Below are 18123 nucleotides of genomic sequence, written 5' to 3' on the forward strand. Positions count from 1 at the left end.
CGTCAAGGACAAGTGCAGGCAAGACACGGGCAACATATTCCCTGGACAAAAATTAGAATATTACTATCCTGCCATGTCACGTCAAGACAATAGTGTCTCCATCGAACGGCAATGGCCTGAAGAGCCATCTGCTTCCCAAAATTGTTCACCGTTTGAGAGTGTGTCTAAGCCGACCACCTGCCTAAAAGATGGTAGCGTAACTGAGCCGATCCGGCAGGTGGGGCGTCTCGCGTCCTGCTCCACCGTGACACCGCCACGCCACTGGCATTCTCGCGCTGGCGGCGCTATCAGTTTCTAGAGGCTTCAGAAGAACGGCTGCTAGAAGGGACTAGATAAAACTAGAATGGCAAATATAGACTGACAATGGAAATAGAAGAAAAAATAATAATGATAGATGAATTTCAGATACTAGGTGTAGATAGAAGACTAGTTTCTTATACATACATCTATATATATCTAGTCCAAGATTGTACATACTGGTAGATATGAAAGGGGTAGCAACAGGCCTGCTCTAGCTGCTAGTGTACGGGTGCTGCCCACACGTTGCTCCGAGCCGGTAACTCAGCCAGTACTGCCCCTGTTAACACTCATTTCCTTGTTATTTCATCTTTTTGCACGATAAATTCCAAGTTATGCACCTTTCCATAATATTTTTTAACTTTCCATTTCGCACAGTCATTCGTTCATTATATGCACCCGATTTTAAATTTTCTTATCCAGAGTTTCCGTATAAATATTTACTATTTCTGGTACATTTTGTGTATCAGTTCTTATACTGCTATATTGTCATTATTATTATTCTGTTCTTTTATTACCATTATTATTATTATTATTATTGTTATTATTATTATTATCATCATCATCATTTTCATTTCCATTACTACGCAGACTCTCTCATTATTCTGTCCATCTGCATTTTGGTGATGGTTATCACTATATTGGCCCGTGCATTTTATCTGTTCTTTTTTCTATCTTTTTGCTCGGTGTTATATTTAATTGCTCTGAAGTACGGGTTTCCATAAATAACTGTTTTGAAGTGTTGTTTGAATAACACAACTGTAATGTTTCCGATTTACACTGCCAAAGTAGACCTATGATTGACTAGCTCACTGATTAATTTAGCCCTCAGCCATTCACATCTAAAGTTATAACAGCTCATTATAGCGAGAGAAGCCATGAAGGCAGAACCACACTTTGCTGGTTACCAAAAGTCGTAAGCCGCTGTCTCCCTGCCGCCGCCAGTCCGCCGCCACCCGCTACCGCTGCCCCTGGTCGTGTCCGCCCACCCGTGGCGGCACGTCGAGCGGTGGCTGAGAGCAGATGGCACGGGCAGCGGCGGCAGCAGCTGAGACGCGACTGTGTCAAGCGTTGCCTGCTGACCAGGTGAGCCTGATAAGCTGGCACGCTTGGCTCCTGTGTAGAGGGCGGGTGTAGACGGTGCTTGTGTGGCGTTGCAGTTCTTCCTCCGCCTCAACTACCTGGATATGCACCGCACCTACGGCTGCGCCGCCAACCCCCAGCGCACACGGCCTCTCTGCGACTTTTGCGGCCGAAAGTTCTGTCAGCCTCAGAAACTGAAGGTTCACATCAAGCGAATGCACAGTGGTGAGTGTCAGGTGGAGGTGACCGGGAGTGGTGCGGAAAATTCCCATGCCTTTGTAAGTGAGGCACTCGGGGAGCGAGGGGCAATCATCCGGAGTGTCTCAGACGCCAGGGACTGGAAAGCCAATCATCAGGGGCCTGGAGAGGATGACTCACGGTAAGAGGTGGAAGCTAGGGCGGGCTGCGGTCACACTGTTTCTCAACATCTGGGCCAGGCTCCGGGACCTGCCCTCTCTACTCTTACGAAGTTCACACATGCTGCCTCTCCTGTGTTCTCTTACCTGCTACATAGCACCACAGGTTCCTGTAAATTTCCTTCCCCTCTGGACGCCACCGACTCTGACTCCCACTGGCGGCTGCGCCTGCTCCCTCCCTGCCTCAGTCTTCGTAATGGTGGTTCCCCCGTGAGTACGACTTTATTTTAAACTCTTACTGATGTAGCCGCCACCATCATTCCTTAGCGATACCCCTTCCTTCTTCTCCTTTACTCTCCCTCCAAAATCATACTGCCTATACAAAAAGAGATCACCTTACTTGCCCTAGCCTTAGGATGGGTTTACTTTCCACTCTTCTCAGCTAGGACCCTGACCCCGCAGACAACTTGGATCGGTAATTAGCCTCCATGAAACAAGACTGGCTTATTATTGAAGTATGATGTCACGCTGTCATTCTGCTAATCTCCAGTGACTTCCAGCTCGGTGTCTCCGCTCAGACATCCATAACTATACCTACCGTGGGTATATTAAGTTCTTCAGCTCGAGGGTATATTTATTCTAGTCTTACTACTACTACACAGTTTTACTTAGCTTGGGATAGATATGTAGCAATGAAGGAGTATATCTCCTCCGATTCAGAATTTCTCTCTGAGCCGAATATAATCATCTAAAGATAGCAAGAATTTCATTTTAAAAAAGGAATCCTCGGGCTGAAGGAGCTAACCCCTTCAGCCCCAGGACGCCGTTTGTATTTTGTTCGTGCTGCTACCAGACGATTGAACTCAGTTAGTGAAGGGGTTAATGAAGGATATATCTGACCCTTGCTGAACTTAATAAAATTTAATATCTGTTGTTAGATTAGAATATACCTTGATACTGAAAGGATTACGGTAGTTACTCCGAAATATATAGGGTGTGAAAACCTCCACTAGCCTCTATAGGACGACGAGTACGTTCTTATATTGTTTTTGGCTCCTACCATGCTATTTTATTTAGCTGAGAGAGAGAGAATGTTGAAATGTTGAAACCTGAGGACGTGCTTGCTGCCTCTAGAGTTCATACCAGGCCACGCTGTCAAGGGGATTACCGTGTGTGTGTGTGTGTGTGTGAGAGAGAGAGAGAGAGAGAGAGAGAGAGAGCGATTATTACAGTAAATGTCATCATAACAAGTCCTTCCTTTAGCCAGTGGACATGAAGCATCTATACAGTTTCGAGCATATTAAATAAGTGACGCTGCCTCAGTTCCTACACAAAAGCGGTGGTCACTTGTGGATAGTGTGTTACAGTGGAAGGAAGGACGGAGTACAAAGGAGAAACATCATAGAAGAGATGGACGGAGAAAAACAGAAGATAGCTGAGGCAGTAGTTGTTATGCTTGCACCTCTCTCTCTCTCTCTCTCTCTCTCTCTCTCTTCTTCACCTTACCCCCACTGGAACTCGTCAGCCCCAGTATTGGGTGTTGGAGTTTAGGCAGTGATTTTATTTCATGTACATGCATTTGTATAAAAACAAAATTAGAGCAGAACATCCATAAGAAAGAGCAAAAGAATAACAAATATCTCGGTATTCCGGTAGGAGAGTTCATACACTTCTTCCTTTGCATTTAATTTTACCTCTTTCAACTTAACACTTCCACTCCTAAGAACTAAGACATCTTCCGCATCTTATTTTTGTCAGCTTTAAACGACTTTGTGCTGCTAAGGAGAACATCTGGCAACGAAGAGGCTAGAAAGGTGCTCCATAAATCATTTTGCTACGAAATATTTCCCCGTTGCTTAAAAAATGTCAAAAAGTAATGAATCAGATAACAGTAATAAAAAAAAAAAAAAGAGTCCTTGGATCTGATGGGTTAATATCATCTTGTGTGCTGTTGTCAACTGAATCGATATTAATGCTGTATAAGTAATGTATAGCGCAAAGTTAAACTGTAGGAAGCAAAATAAATGATTAAGGAAGAAGTACTATGAAGTCCGCCATCCCAAATGAGACTAGGCAGGTATTCTGAGGGAGTGGTGTGTCGTGGGAAGAAGAGGCGTTACTGAGTAGGGACAAATACATGGAGGTCCTTTGATGGAAGCCACCTCTCACAGAATAAGACAGAGGAAAGAGAGTTATACAGATAGTTGGAGAAAATTTATGCTATAGATAGAACATAAGGTTTGGAACATGGTTGTCTACATTTCAATATTTTCGTCCTACAAGACTATTAGGTTTTGGTGAGAGGCATAAAAACGTAACAGTTTGTAAAGGAAGTACGAATAAAGCAGTCTACGTATCAGGTATAGAGGAAAGCCGAGTTTATAGTTGTTGTAATAATACGTGAGTGATGAGGAAATATAAGGAACAAGAAGCATTAACGAGCGTTTTAGTTCAGCATATCAGATAATAATGTAGTGTTTGGATATTGAGTACAAAGCGTATACCAATAGTTAGTAAAGGAAAGTAACTACAGCAACAGTAAATGTAAAGCAACCATAATTACGACAAAACAGAAGGTAATATATGGAAAGAACGTATATGAAATGTATATGAAAATTCACTTTTCGCAGCCCGTCGTGGTAACATTTAGAGAGAGAGAGAGAGTGTGTGTGTGTGTGTGTGTGTGTGTGTGTGTGTGTGTGTGTGTGTGTGTGTGTGTGTGTGTTTGCCTGTCTATTGTGTGACTTTGTGAGGAACTTCACGCAAAAATGGTAACAGATGTTAACAAACTCCAAAAGCAACAGCTGTTAAGGATCCTTTGAAGTGTGTTTTAAGGCTCTGATAATCGTAAAACCATGGCAGTTTTCCTTCTAGCTATGCAAAAAAAAAAAAAAAAAAAAAAAAAAAATGGCAGTCTGATATAGGCGGATAATGGTAAATTTTAGCACTTCTGATAGTAGTGATCCATGAATCCAGGAACTGCGGAAAGTGTCACGGCGAAGCAGGGCCAGGAGTGTATATATATATATATATATATATATATATATATATGTATGTATATATATATATATATATATATATATATATATATGTATGTATATACAGATAGATAGATAGATGTATATATGAAAGGGGTGCTTAATCTCAGGTTTAAGACACCCTCTAAAGCTAAACAAGAATATATTTTACAAAAAGTTACCAGACTGATGGTGTTAATCAGATGGTGCCTGTAACCCTGTATCCTGCTAACTAATGATCACTACGAGAGTAACTGTCCGACAATTTCAGACAGTCGTAAAACATTCGGGGTTCGCCTTTCCCTACGCCATTAAAGGTTAATTATCCTTCATTCATGTGCAAACTGTCTGATTGTGTAGATCAGGGAAACATTTGGAAGTAGAGCACCCCGTTCACTGGACCACGTCCCAGGCAATCTATTTCACAGTAATGCCCAGAAAGTTGCCTAGTAATACGGGACGTTCTTCCATGTCTGTATTCTGACCTGCACGATCAGGCAATTTAAGCCAGAATTTGTTCGATTCCGACCTCAGTGTGAAGAGATCCAAATGCGAGTCGAATGCCAGTGGAGGGTGAAAATGAGGGTGAGTCCACAGTAAGGTGGTGGGGAAGACAGTATAAGATGCCAGACTGACTTGTTGATTGTTTGTGCACGTGTTTACTGGTTTGTTATAATTACAATTTGAAGTATTGAGTTTTTCTTATCTGTCTGTTCGGCTCGGATTGGCAGGAGAGACTGTGGATTGGGGTATATGAGTGTCAATGTGGAGTGAAAGGATAGGTGAAGGTGGTGTTTCCCTGTACTCTGTGCTCTCATCGCAATTTTTCTAGCTGATTTTTTTTTGCATAGTTATGAGGAAAGATGACCAGACTGGGAGAGCATAGGTGAGCCAAGGTAGAAGAGATCGATGGGATACCGAATGATTTTTGCAAGTAGAGGAGTTAAAGACAGTGTGAGTAAGATGTGTTGAATTTACTGGTGTGGATGTTGAAACCTAAACCGTCGTCTGTGGTGACGCGAAGAATCTTGAGACTCGATCTGTATGAAGGACGACATGTCAGGAGGCCAGTAGTTTTGGGACGCTCAGGCTGATGTTTCAAACAAACTGTCTGCACTTTTGTTGATCGATACAGTGCGACATAGAAGTCAAATATTCAGAAGTATCATCCCTACTAAATGAAGATGGGGTTAGTGGTCATTTCGAAGCGTATCATACCCAGGGATGTGAATAGTTTTTTTCTTCCTAAGGATACTTCCTCACTATTTGGCATTATTAGCAACACCGAAGGCACAGCTGTATGGTATGTAGGAGGACTGCTGGGCCTTGATAGCAGGCTGTGAAACCCATGCCCAGAGTCGGACACACACACACACACACACACACACACACACACACACACACACACACACACACACACACACACACACACACACACACACACACACACACACACACACACACACACACACACACACACACACACAAAGTTGTAGTGAGTGAGTTGATTTCTGTGTATTTATGTATGTGCGTGTGTGTGAATGTATGTTTGTATTTGTGTTAACAAAATATCTAGTGCATGCCTGGTCTTACTAGGATGAAAATCAGTAAATACTTTGTGTGAGGGTCTTGGTTGCTAGGAAGAAGTGATTTAATTTAGATGGAGATCGATCAGTGGTCAAAGTCACAGATCATCGTCTAAATTCAGGGTGTGGAAAATGAAAATGTCATGATTACCTAAATCGATTTGGATCAGACTTGCACATGCTTGCTGTGTGTATAGGAGAAGTCATTCGATTTTGATGCATATCAGAGATCAAGGACACTGGTCAAGGTCAGATATCGGTCACGGCAAGGTTGTGCTCTCTAAGAACCCTTTCTTCTGATGTGGATAAAAGTCAGGACATACATTGCATGTGGATGTTGGGAAAATTTATCAAATTTTGGTTCAGGTCGATTAAAGATGACGGTCATCAGTAGAGACCAAAGTTCAGGGTGCGAAAAAACGAATAATAATAATAAATCCTCATCCTGTATGTATCAAACTTGGCTCATATATAGTTAGTGGAGATCGATAGAAGCGAATAAGTTTTGTTGCAGAGCAGTCAAAGGTCGAGGTCAAAGTTCGGGTGTGGCGTCTCTGTGTTTTCTGAGCCCACTTCCTCTCCGTGGCAGCAGTCCACTCGTTTTAAGTTATTGGCGATGTCCTGAAGGTCATTGAAGTCGAGAAAGTTATCATTAGCAAGGTCGAGGTAGTTTCATCACATACTTCCAGCGATGGTTTATGTCCACCAGGGTGTAGTGATGAGTATCGGGAAGCAGTGGCCCTATGTGCATGCAGTTATATGGCCGTGTATATGAATGTGAACATGTCCGTTGTGTGTGATTGTGTGCGTGTGTTTCTGATGTCTGGTTTTGATAATCAGCTGAAGAGTGTTTTTTTTCATTATCACGGTCAGTCATTCACCCACTTCAAAGAATTCTTGAACATGTTGGCACGATACCTGTGGGAATGAGCAGAATAAGGCTTCTCATTTCGAAATGGTTAGTACGTTTGAATGCGAGAGATCTGATATTGTCATTACATTCGTGTATAGTGCCCAGCAATTAGTGCTGAAACAGATAACATGTGTTACAATACAACAGAGAATTGTGTTTAGATTCTTTTTTTTATTTTACGAGATTGCATAGTGCTCTGAGTGTTCTAGTTTTTTGTGAGAATGAAGGACCACACACACACACACACACACACACACACACACACACACACACACACACACACACACACACACACACACACACACACACACACACACACACACACACACACACACACACACACACACACACACACACACACACACACACACACACACACACACACACCATAAGTACCTGAACAATATTCAGTTGGACGCGTGAGAATTTTCAGCAATATTATAACCATTAAACTTTTTTTCCTGTGTTGTACGAGAGTGTCCCTAGGTTTTATTTGTCCAGGCCCGATTATATCTCTTGAAATAAACGCAGACCTGACGTGCATAAATCAGACTAACTGAGGAACATGAACCTACATATGAAAGCCTGTCTTGTTAACCAGGATTATTGTGGCCGATGTTGATCCCGGTCAGACGTGTGGCACGGCTGTATTCCTGTTGATTCTGGAGATTTCGTGACGTCTTTTCCTCTGCGATTTATTTTTTCCATTATATCTTCCAGTATTAACAAAATATAATTAACATGCAAGAGAATATTAAGATGTAAAATGCAAAATATATCACTGAGAAGTAAGTGCCACAAAGTCTCCACTGTCACTAGGAGTACAACTCTTCGGGAGTCCGAGCGATGAGCCATGACCGATCACTTCACTGGAAATCACTGGAATGTTACGTGGAAATACTGACAAGCCATATCAGTGAGGGAACAGTGTAATCGATTTTATTTTACTGGATATTTTAAACATGTAGTGTATTTTACCAGATTAGAATATATCTTGTTCAGTTAACGTAACTTCATATACTTGGTCTCGTGTAGCAAAAAATTCAGCCATAACCGATCCTGTCACAGCTGGGAGCCCCTGCAGCTCCAACCAGCCCTGATGATTCTTCCCTGTCGCCAGGTGGCGCGCCATGTCATCTTAGTCACGATCCCTTACATCCTGCCCCAGTCGGAGAAACGACCGATATATTTTACCCCAGGTCACTATAGGCATTTTCCTCATAGTGTATGTAGTTAACAGGAAGTGTAATAAACACCTGTTTTGACAGCTTTGTACTCCCTCACTATCCGTCATACAGTACGCCATTAAACTCTTCCAATCAGGTTCCGAACCCTCTTGTACCATTTCCTCAATTCACACTTTGTAATTTCTTTCATCTCAGTTTTCCAGAGGCTGGATGTCATCCAGACTCATACCTCAGCACTGAATATTGTTGGTGTCTATGTTAATGGTGAAGACGTTGGACTGGAGGTGTAGTAGTATGTGTGGTGAACACAGGAGAGGAGAGTGGCCCGCCCTGGCCGCCCCACTGAGACCTGGTCTAGCAGGAGCGTCTGGAGGGGCGTGACCACCTGGCCCGGGGTGCTAGGTGGCCACGCCCTTCCATACGGTACCCACTTTCATCTTGGTGACGGTCTCTCTTTTTCTTCTCTCACGTGTGTGTGTGTGTGTGTGTGTGTGTGTGTGTGTGTGTGTGTGTGTGTGTGTGTGTGTGTGTGTGTGACTTAATACATCCCGGGGGTACTTGTGTTTACGTGTACCCTGTGTGTGAATGCTATGTGTGTTTGCTTGCGGAGGGCAGTTCTTCTTGCGACTTCACTCGCTGGACATGCACGTGACGTACTCCTGCGGCCGCAACCCAGCCCGCGTCTTCCCCCTGTGTGACTACTGCGGCAAGAAGTTCTGTCAGCCCCAACACCTGCGCTCGCACCAGAAGCGCATGCACGCAGGTGAGTCTAGCACCCGCCTCCCCTCACTCACACACCACTTGCAGCCCCATCATTATTTCAGTTATTTGTATTTTTTAAAGCAAATAGCACTTGTCTGGGCACAACTTAAATTATTTATAAATGTATTTCCATTTCAGAACCTACCACAAGTTGGAATGCATGATTAAAACTGATCATGTTTTGGAATGAGTTTTTTAATCTACATATGAGACCACATAGATTTTTTTTCGTCTTTTTTGCACCTGAAAATTATTCTGTATTCTAGATAATTCAGACATTTCAGTTCCTTTTTTTTTTTTAATTAAAATCAATATTAACACTGAATAAGCATATTAAAGTGGTGGTGGCAGGTCCCCCCCCCCCCCACCCGGCATTATAGACAGCCATCAGCAGTACAGACATTGGGTTGAGTCCGACCACCTCACGTTAGCTCTGCCAGGTGCCAAGTGTGTCAAGTGTCAACCGTGCCAGTGGTCAGGTGTGTCAGGTATCAGGTGCATCAGGTGTCAGGTGAGGCTGGTGGCGGGCTGTCCATGGCGGCGCGTCCCTCCCACTCACTGACGCCCGCCTGTCCTTCTACACCTGTGCCTTGAGAAACTTGTTCACCAAAAGTTCAGTTTCAGGAAAAACAAGGACTAAATTACTCTGTGTTTTTAAATACAGTATAGTGCTAGCAAGAAATGAACAGACGCAGTAATTGCACTAATCAAAATGTTGATCTAAGCAAATTATAAATATTCAGTAAGAGACACACACAGTAGCGCCAACGGACAGATGGGAACAGAAACCGGTACCTGGAATAAAATCTGAGTAATATTTGTTGAAGTTTGATGTTAAATGAGTGTTAGCTATATCAGTATGATGACGTCTTTTTTATATTACTCCCGCAAACCCAGAATAATTATGTGCAGTTTAGGAGAAGCCTTTGTAGTGAAGAGGTTATTAACAGTCTTCACTAACTCTTCCATTAGCAGCATAAAATTAAAATTGTCTAGTTGTACAAAGAGCAAAATAGTAATAGGCGTCATCAGACTGTAAAAGCAAGTATTTTCTTTAGTTTATTAGTTTATAGCACAACAGCTGTACAGTTCCCCTCATAGCTGTCACGTACACATTTGTATACCAAACCAAAGTGCAGTGCCAGCCAGTCCTGAGTAGATGAATAAAAAATGAGACGGTTTCCTTGATCCTGCCAGCTGCACTACTATGTTCACTTAAATTCCGTTTTTTGTGAGAATTTCATACACAGATCTACATAAATTCCTACATACCTCTGATGCGAATACCAATTGTTTGTTGTTTTTCGCACTGCCGTATATTTTGGACTTCAAAAATAAAGAAATAGGTAAATAACTCGAAAAGATATGTGTGTTTCTATATGAGACACAACAGCGAAGGTTACAGGGAGTGATGATCATGTTTTGTGTGAAAATATATCTCAGTTGCAGTTAATGATAGCATTGTTGTGGGAGTTAGCTAGTTAATCCTTGCGTTGCTATGGACGCATTTACGTTTACAATCCGGACTAACACCAGACATGTATGTTCACCTGAGGGACACTAAGAGTCAGAAGATTAATATAGTGCACAACATTAATTCTTTGTCTCATAGAACTTCTCTGTTGAAAATGTGCCAGTTATGAGACTAAAAACAAAAGGATGCCCAAATGCCTCCCTAGCTGCAAAAGGATTAAATTACGAAGATATCAGTGGTGACTCTTTAAGGATGACCCACAGCCTTAGTCCTTTCCCAGTCCCCTAGTCTTTGATTCATAAGACATTCAGGTGACAGTCTTCAGCTAAACGTTAAATGAATCACAGGTGAGTAATTGAGATAACAAGGACTCGGGTTAGTTGGCTGCGGAGATATCGTAAAGTCATTTCCTCAGCGATTTATTTGATTCATCTCGCCTAAAGAATCATCTCATGTACTGGCGATGCAAGCTGGCCAGTATTAAGCACATAGACATAACGAAAGAGAAAGTAAGGCATAAAATGGAAAGGTTGTCGCTAAGCAAGAAGCACTAAGGCCTAAGATGGAAAATAAGTCGCTAAGGAAGAGGCACTACGAAATCTGATATGCCAGTGACCCTAAGGCTACCAGTTTGGACGCATGTGTGGCGGTGCGTCGGGCGTCGCCTTGTGGCTTCAGGATACCAACCAACCCCTCATTCCCTTTTAACCCCTTGAATCCGTGACGCTATTTTTTTTTTATGGTTGCTCCAAGATGATTTTGTTCAGCTTGGGAAACGCCTCTTACTGAAGGTGCAAATGAAGTCTATATATAACTCCTCCAATTCAAAAACTCACTCGGAATCTGAGTCAAAGCCTTTGAAAGTAACTGGAGTGAAATAAAAAAAACACGTCCTCTGAGTGAAGTGGTTAAACCCTTCAGACTGAGGATATCTTTTTTTTCCCCATATTCAAGCTATCTCCGGGCGAATTTCCTCAACTGATTAAAGGTTTTTGTTTTCGATTTGTGGAGGACATGCTCGTAATAATGGGGTCAACTTCTTCAAGCCAATGACATATTATTCTGTTTATTCTTGCTATCTTTTGACTTTTATTTTCTTAGGGTTTACTTTTCGACCTGTGGAGGATGGATGTATAGTTTATTTACCTCTCTGCCATAAGAGGTCTCCAGTAAGCTGAATAAAATCGTCAGGCAGCAAGAATAAAGCGCAAAATACGTTATCGGAGTTAAGGGGTTAATATCACAAAGGACTTTTATGATTGGTAAGGACGTATTATTTTCTGCGGCTGAGAGGAGACTTTTTATAATGGAGAAGTTAATGGGGACTGCCTGCATCACCTTCACTGTGAGTCGGTATTTCCTCTGCTGATCAGTCACGTCTGTAGCATTAATTAAAAAGGGGTAACTAATCTTTATGAAGGGGATAATGTTCAGAAATCCACTTGCAGTTTGTTATCGCTTCCTGTACCATGACGCCTCTCATCTTATTCCCAGACGATTATAATTAGAGGTGTGTTGTGTAGTAATAATGAAGGGATTAATGAAGACTGAAACCCCATAACCCAAAGTCACCTATAGAAGAAAATCGTCTGGATGTAACAAGAGTGAATTGATGAAAGGCGTCCGTGGAGGGTTTTAATCACGGGAGCATATGGTAGGTTCTGTTTCAAGGTCATGATCATAAATATTAGGTTGTTCTCAAGGTTAGTGTGTATAAGTATTTTGTTAGAGTTTGTGTCACTAATTACATAGCATTTTAGCCTAGTTCTCATAAATCTTCATCAGCACAAACATTGACTTTTATCGTTACCAGTACACACCTTTATCCACACACACACACACACACACACACACACACACACACATTTCTAGTAGCTAACATAAAGCAACTTTTTTTTTTTCAGCTATTCCACCATTGATACCTTAATAATCAGTCTGTTTCAGGCCGATTTAACATTGCTATTAATGCTACCCCAGTTTGTATGCCTCATTTTGGTGGTGGTGAGAGGTAGTATGCTCAATCAACTAAGGGGTCAGTTGTGGTGTGCCCTGAAGGAAGAATGTATGCTTATTGTTGGCTGTGTGAATGTTGGTATGTTGTCTTTGTAGAATTATGCCTAAGTTTGATAAAGGAGGCAGTGACGGTAACAAGTTGAAATAGTGGCATATTTGTTTGCCCCAGCCTAATACAAGTGCCAGTGAAACTATGCCCAAAGGTAGTATGATGTTTATTGATGGTGTACCCTAATTTGTCAGTGAACGTAATTATGCCCATGAGAGTAAGAGTTGAATGAAGGTGCGTCTTGGTGGAAGTATGTTCAAGTATGATACAGGAGTCAGTGGGGGGTAAGCGGTTGAAAGGTAATATGCCACGATAAGCTGTGAGTCAGTGAAAATATACCCAAGGTGGTTAGAGGTTGAATGGTTGTGTGTGTTTAGAGAAGCCGAATGGTGCTATATGAACCGATAATAAAAGGTTTAGATTAATTCAAAGTGTAATACCTGGAGTGAGATGACATGTTTTAGTTTACTCTGACCACTTCCAGCTGATAATCATTAACTTAGAGGGGAAAAAATTAGTACAGAGACAATATGATAGTAAAAGAGAAGAAGATAAGCAGATACTAGGGTGAGAAACTTAGAGTGGAAGAGAAATTTAGAGAGAAGTATAGAAGGTAACGAGTTTGGTGAGAAAAATGTAAAGTGATAGACAAAAAAAATGTTATCGAGAGTGAAAGTGATACAGTAAGAAAAATTTAGAACGGGCGATATTGAGAGAGTGTGTGAAAGCGAAAGAGAAATTTTGAGCTATATGTAGAGAGTAAGAGAATTTCAGATAGTAAGAGAGAGTAAGAAAAAAGTGTGAATGTAGGACCGGCAGTGGGAGAATAAAATAATGTGAAAGCAAGGGAGTGATGAGGCAAAATAAGAGAAAGTGAGACTGAAGTATTAAGTGGCATTTGTCAGAGATGTTTTTAGGGTTTGGAAGAGTAAGAGGAAATTGGAGAGAAGGAGAAAGTAAGAAAAAGAGCAAAAAAGACAGTGAGAAGGTGAAAAAGAGTAACAGAGTCAGAGAAAGACAGAGTGAAAGAATGTGATTAGGAGACAGAAAGAAAGATTAGAGACATTGTAAAAGAATGTAGAAGAGACAATAAGAAGAAATAAGAGAGTGTTAGAGATAGCAGAAATTATAGTAAGAGTATGGCGGTAAAGTAATGGAAAGTAAAAGAAAGAAAATAGAGTTAGGTTAAAGAAAGTGAAAAAATATAAGAGAGAAAACGTGAAAAAGGGCTAGAATGTTGAAGGTGAAAGAGTGAAAAAAGTAAGAAATGGTGAAAGGTAGGAAGATCACGAGAAAGAGGTAACAGTGTAAGGGTAAGGAAAGAAAGAGGAGAAAAGCAATAGTGGGTAAGAATAACTAAAAAAGTGTGGAAGATATTGCTGGAGTTGGAAACAGAGAAAGCGTGAGAATACGATTAAATAAGATTAAGTGTTAGGTGATATGAGTCATTGGTTTTACACTCTGATAGAATGTGAAAATAAAGAATGAAACAGAGAGTAGGATAATGTAAAAGGAAGGCAGAAGAAGTAGTGTTAGAGAAAAAGAGAAGAAGGATGGGAGAGTGAAAGTAAGATTAGGAAAGTAAGACTTAGAAGATTAGGAGAATGAAAGATTGAAATAAAGTAAGAGTCAGAAAGTAAGAATTAGGGTCTCTGGTGGCAGACATGGCGGAGGTGCTGCGAGAGTTCCAGTGCAAGTTGTGCTTCAAGGTGTTGGGCTCCAGAGCGGCACTGCAGAGGCACTTGAAGGAGGTGCATCATAAGGTTAGTCTACTCTGTTTTCCCCTGTATTATGCTTAATGCCACAGCTACCGCCGGTGCCTTTATGCGTGACATACATTCGTAAAAGAGAAAGCGATTCACCAGTTTCTGACAATAAATTTTTGAAGGACGTGACGAAAATAGCTGGTAGCTACAGTCTGTAATGAAGGATGCAGGCGTTGACATTTAATAACCAAAGGAATTCCATAATGTCCATTAAAAATTAGGTGCTTCCCTCCCCCTTTGAGGTCTGAATTATACTTACGGCCTTTTAAAGTCTCAAAGGGAAAGACAAGCCCCAGGTTTTTTTACGAAAATTTTAAAAGTATGTGACGAAGACAGAACATGTCTGGACTCTCAGCATCATTGCTGATTGCACTCTTTAATTGGGAATGAACGCCGAGCAAATGAAATAATGAAAGGCTTTCCAAGAATGATCGTCAGTCACTGGTATTTTTCATAAAACCACCCATCTCACCTACACCATCATTTACCAACACACTCTCCTCCTTCTCCAGCTCTCTTTTCTCATCATCACACTGTCCATCCCAATCATATTTATTCACTATACTTATTCCGTCCCGCTGCCACTTAATACCATAGTCACCATTATCACCACTTCTCTCTCTAGTACATTCACTTTAACACTTATAATCCCCATCCCTTTCTTGTTCACCAGTACACCCTCCACCCTCACCTCTTATTTGCCACCCTCACCACCACACTCATTCATCAACCCCACCACTACACTCATTCACCACCCCCACCACCACACTCATGCACCGCCCTCCACCACCACACTCATTCACCATCCCTACCACCACACTCATTCACCACCCCCACCACCACACTTATTCACCACCCCCACCACCGCACTCATTCACCACTCTCGCTCATTCACATCCTCCTCTCACCACATTTATTCACAACCCCTTCCTCATTCATCACACATGTACCCCACCACTGGCCTTTACCACACTTCCCCCAATCCATCACATATACTACCGTCACCATACTCATTATCCACCCTAGCATCGCATCATCATCTCGCGCTAGACTCATCACCACCACCACCACCCGTCAGAAGAAGAAAAGGCCTTACATTGGGAACCTAATATGTTCAGGACAGGTAGCTTACCCATGGTTTATGATGCAGGGATGTGTTGTTCTCTGTGTTATGGAAAATAATATTGAGAAAAGATAGGGGAAGAATAAGAATTTTTGAGATCAAGATTTAAGACTTTTTATTTTTTGTTTTACAAACCTCTTAAAGTACAGTAAGTTTAATATTGTCGTTATATTATTGTTTGTGGTGATGTATTCTGAGTAGGACTAGGTCGGAACAGTGGCTGTTCCCATGCTGCAGGTGTTGAGTGTAGTATTAAAAATAAGTATTTGATAGTATCACCTGCCTCCTTAAATTCCATTTAAATAATTAAATGTTTGTTTCACATTTTCTGTCAGTCACTGATGCTGATATTAGTTTGGCTCATTATCAGTACGACTCATTAAAATACATAACCCATTTCTTTGGTATAGGGATGTAGGTACTTGAGCCCCCTTAGGTATGGTGCGAGCAGCTTCACCCATCATATGAGACAATAGGGAGTAGACAGAAAATAGTATTTCCTGTTCTTCTGATTTTTATACCGAAGGAGGGTAAAGAGTTGCCCACGTCGTGCAAGAAATGGGAAATTTGGTTTGAGAGATGGGAGTGATAGTGTGTTAAGAACAACCGTCCTGCCAAGTCCTATCGTGCAGATTGTGATGCACACTCGATAAGATGGTTTCACGCGGTGACGTAGCAAGATCTCCATAAATGGGAGCGGCTAAGGTGAAGCCAAGTTCTGTTCTGGGGGACCACTCTGTTGAAGTGTTAACTTAGTTTCAGTTATTTTTCGCGTCAGAGATTAACATTGCTTGGTGCTCTTAGGCGCCTAACAGAATGGGAGTTAAAAATGTATATATTTTTGAAAGATTCAAGTTAAGTTTACAGGTTATGTAATTTCCAACGGGGGGCCCATGGAGGACCAAGGGTCGGAATGGTGGGGACCCTGACCTCCCGAGGCCCCCCCGTAGTTACGCCACTGGTTATTATAGAAATCCTTGTTTTCACCTAAGGCACATATTTCTGAACCAGTAGTTTATTTCATATGTTATATACTTCCTGCATGGTGTATCAGTTAAACAGCAGGCATATACATGAAAAGTTACTGGATATTTTTCTTGAATCCAATGTTTCAATGTATAAAGACGGAAATAGTTCGGATTCTTTTTTGTCATTGGTTGTACCTCTTAGAAAATAAGTCGAGTCTAATCAGTAGACATGCGGGCCAATGACGCACGAACTTGTTTTGTTTGAGAAAAGTCAAACACGTCCCTCTTACAGCAGGACTTGGGCACTGGGGCGACGTGCGACCGGTGCGGCAAGATGTTCCAGAATAAGAGCAACCTAAAGATCCACATGCTCACACATTCTGGAGTCAAACCATTCAAGTGAGTCTGATGTGAATTCTAATTCTTATCATTTTAACCCCATCAGTCCGATGACGCATATACTGGTTTACGCATACTACTTTCAGACTATTTTATTCAATATAGGATAGGCTTTTCTAACTGGATGGGCTAGATAGAACCTTCATTCTTTTCTCTGCTAGGGAGACTATCCTTAAGCTGAATAAAATCGTCTGGTGGTAGCATGGAAAAATTAAGGAAATGTGTCCGGAATGGGGGGGGGGAGTAATTTTATTTGAGCTGTAATATGTACAGTAGTTCTTGTTTTACGAGTTTTTTTTTTTTTTCTCGTTTTTCCAAGTATGCAGACTAGGTTATAAAAATTAGCACTTGACATACTCAGAACAGTGAAGGCACTTCTGCTTCTACTTGCTGTATGACTGTATGGTGTATATGGTATGAGTAGCTGTGTTAGGGATTAAAAAAGAAATTTATTGTACTGGTATTTTTTTACTGAGGGGAAATAAACTTGTTATGCAGATCTTGACTGATACGTGCAATTTACCATACGTGAAATAGGGACAGCATCAGTGTATAATGGAAGTCTGACAACATCTTCCAGCTTTCATGCATGTCTTTTATATAATCATTTCGGTTCGTAATTAGCATCCCCATCATTTATGTTATTGACACCAATATACATTTGAAAATACGTCAAGACTTCCAGGTGTACCACCTACCAGACCTCCGCTACACACTGCTACTGGCCCAGGTATAGGCTATCTGTAGCATACTGTACATGTGCACAATGCCGAGGAGTGTTTGAAAGGTAATTGATGGTGCCGCAAGAGGAAAACCTTGAGCTAAATGTGAAGAATAGAGAAAATGTGTTGGTGAAAGAGCTGGGAGTGGAAGGAGAATCTTAAAGAAAACACTAGAGATATATAAAGACAAAGCATCCGTTCACGGCATTCCCTTGTGAAGGAGGTCACAGGAAGGGGCAGGCCATCAGTGTAGTGAATGATATATCTCGACTGGTGAGTTGCGAGATGCACACACATCCGTATGAAATGTGTATAAGAAAATATTTGTAGAATAAGTACGTCACGTGCCTCGGATGATAAGGATATTCAGCTACATTTATGGTTTTACTGAACACGTGTGTGTGTGTG

General features: G+C 41.6%; 1 protein-coding gene across 1 annotated transcript in view; it reads left to right on the top strand.

Annotated features, from left to right (window-relative positions):
• The window catches only part of LOC145401240 (uncharacterized), a 63418-nt gene that overhangs the window by 37937 nt on the left and 7358 nt on the right, over positions 1 to 18123 (top strand). The window contains exons 6-8 of the mRNA XM_080273573.1: positions 9055 to 9202; positions 14400 to 14500; positions 16887 to 16993. Coding sequence (XP_080129699.1) covers positions 9055 to 9202; positions 14400 to 14500; positions 16887 to 16993 — 356 coding nt within the window. The remainder of the gene's footprint in view (positions 1 to 9054; positions 9203 to 14399; positions 14501 to 16886; positions 16994 to 18123) is intronic.

This window comes from Coenobita brevimanus, chromosome 55 (genome assembly GCF_032717465.1).
Source record: "Coenobita brevimanus isolate Jiangsu-jjx chromosome 55, ASM3271746v2, whole genome shotgun sequence".
NCBI classification, from domain to species: Eukaryota; Metazoa; Arthropoda; class Malacostraca; order Decapoda; family Coenobitidae; genus Coenobita; species Coenobita brevimanus.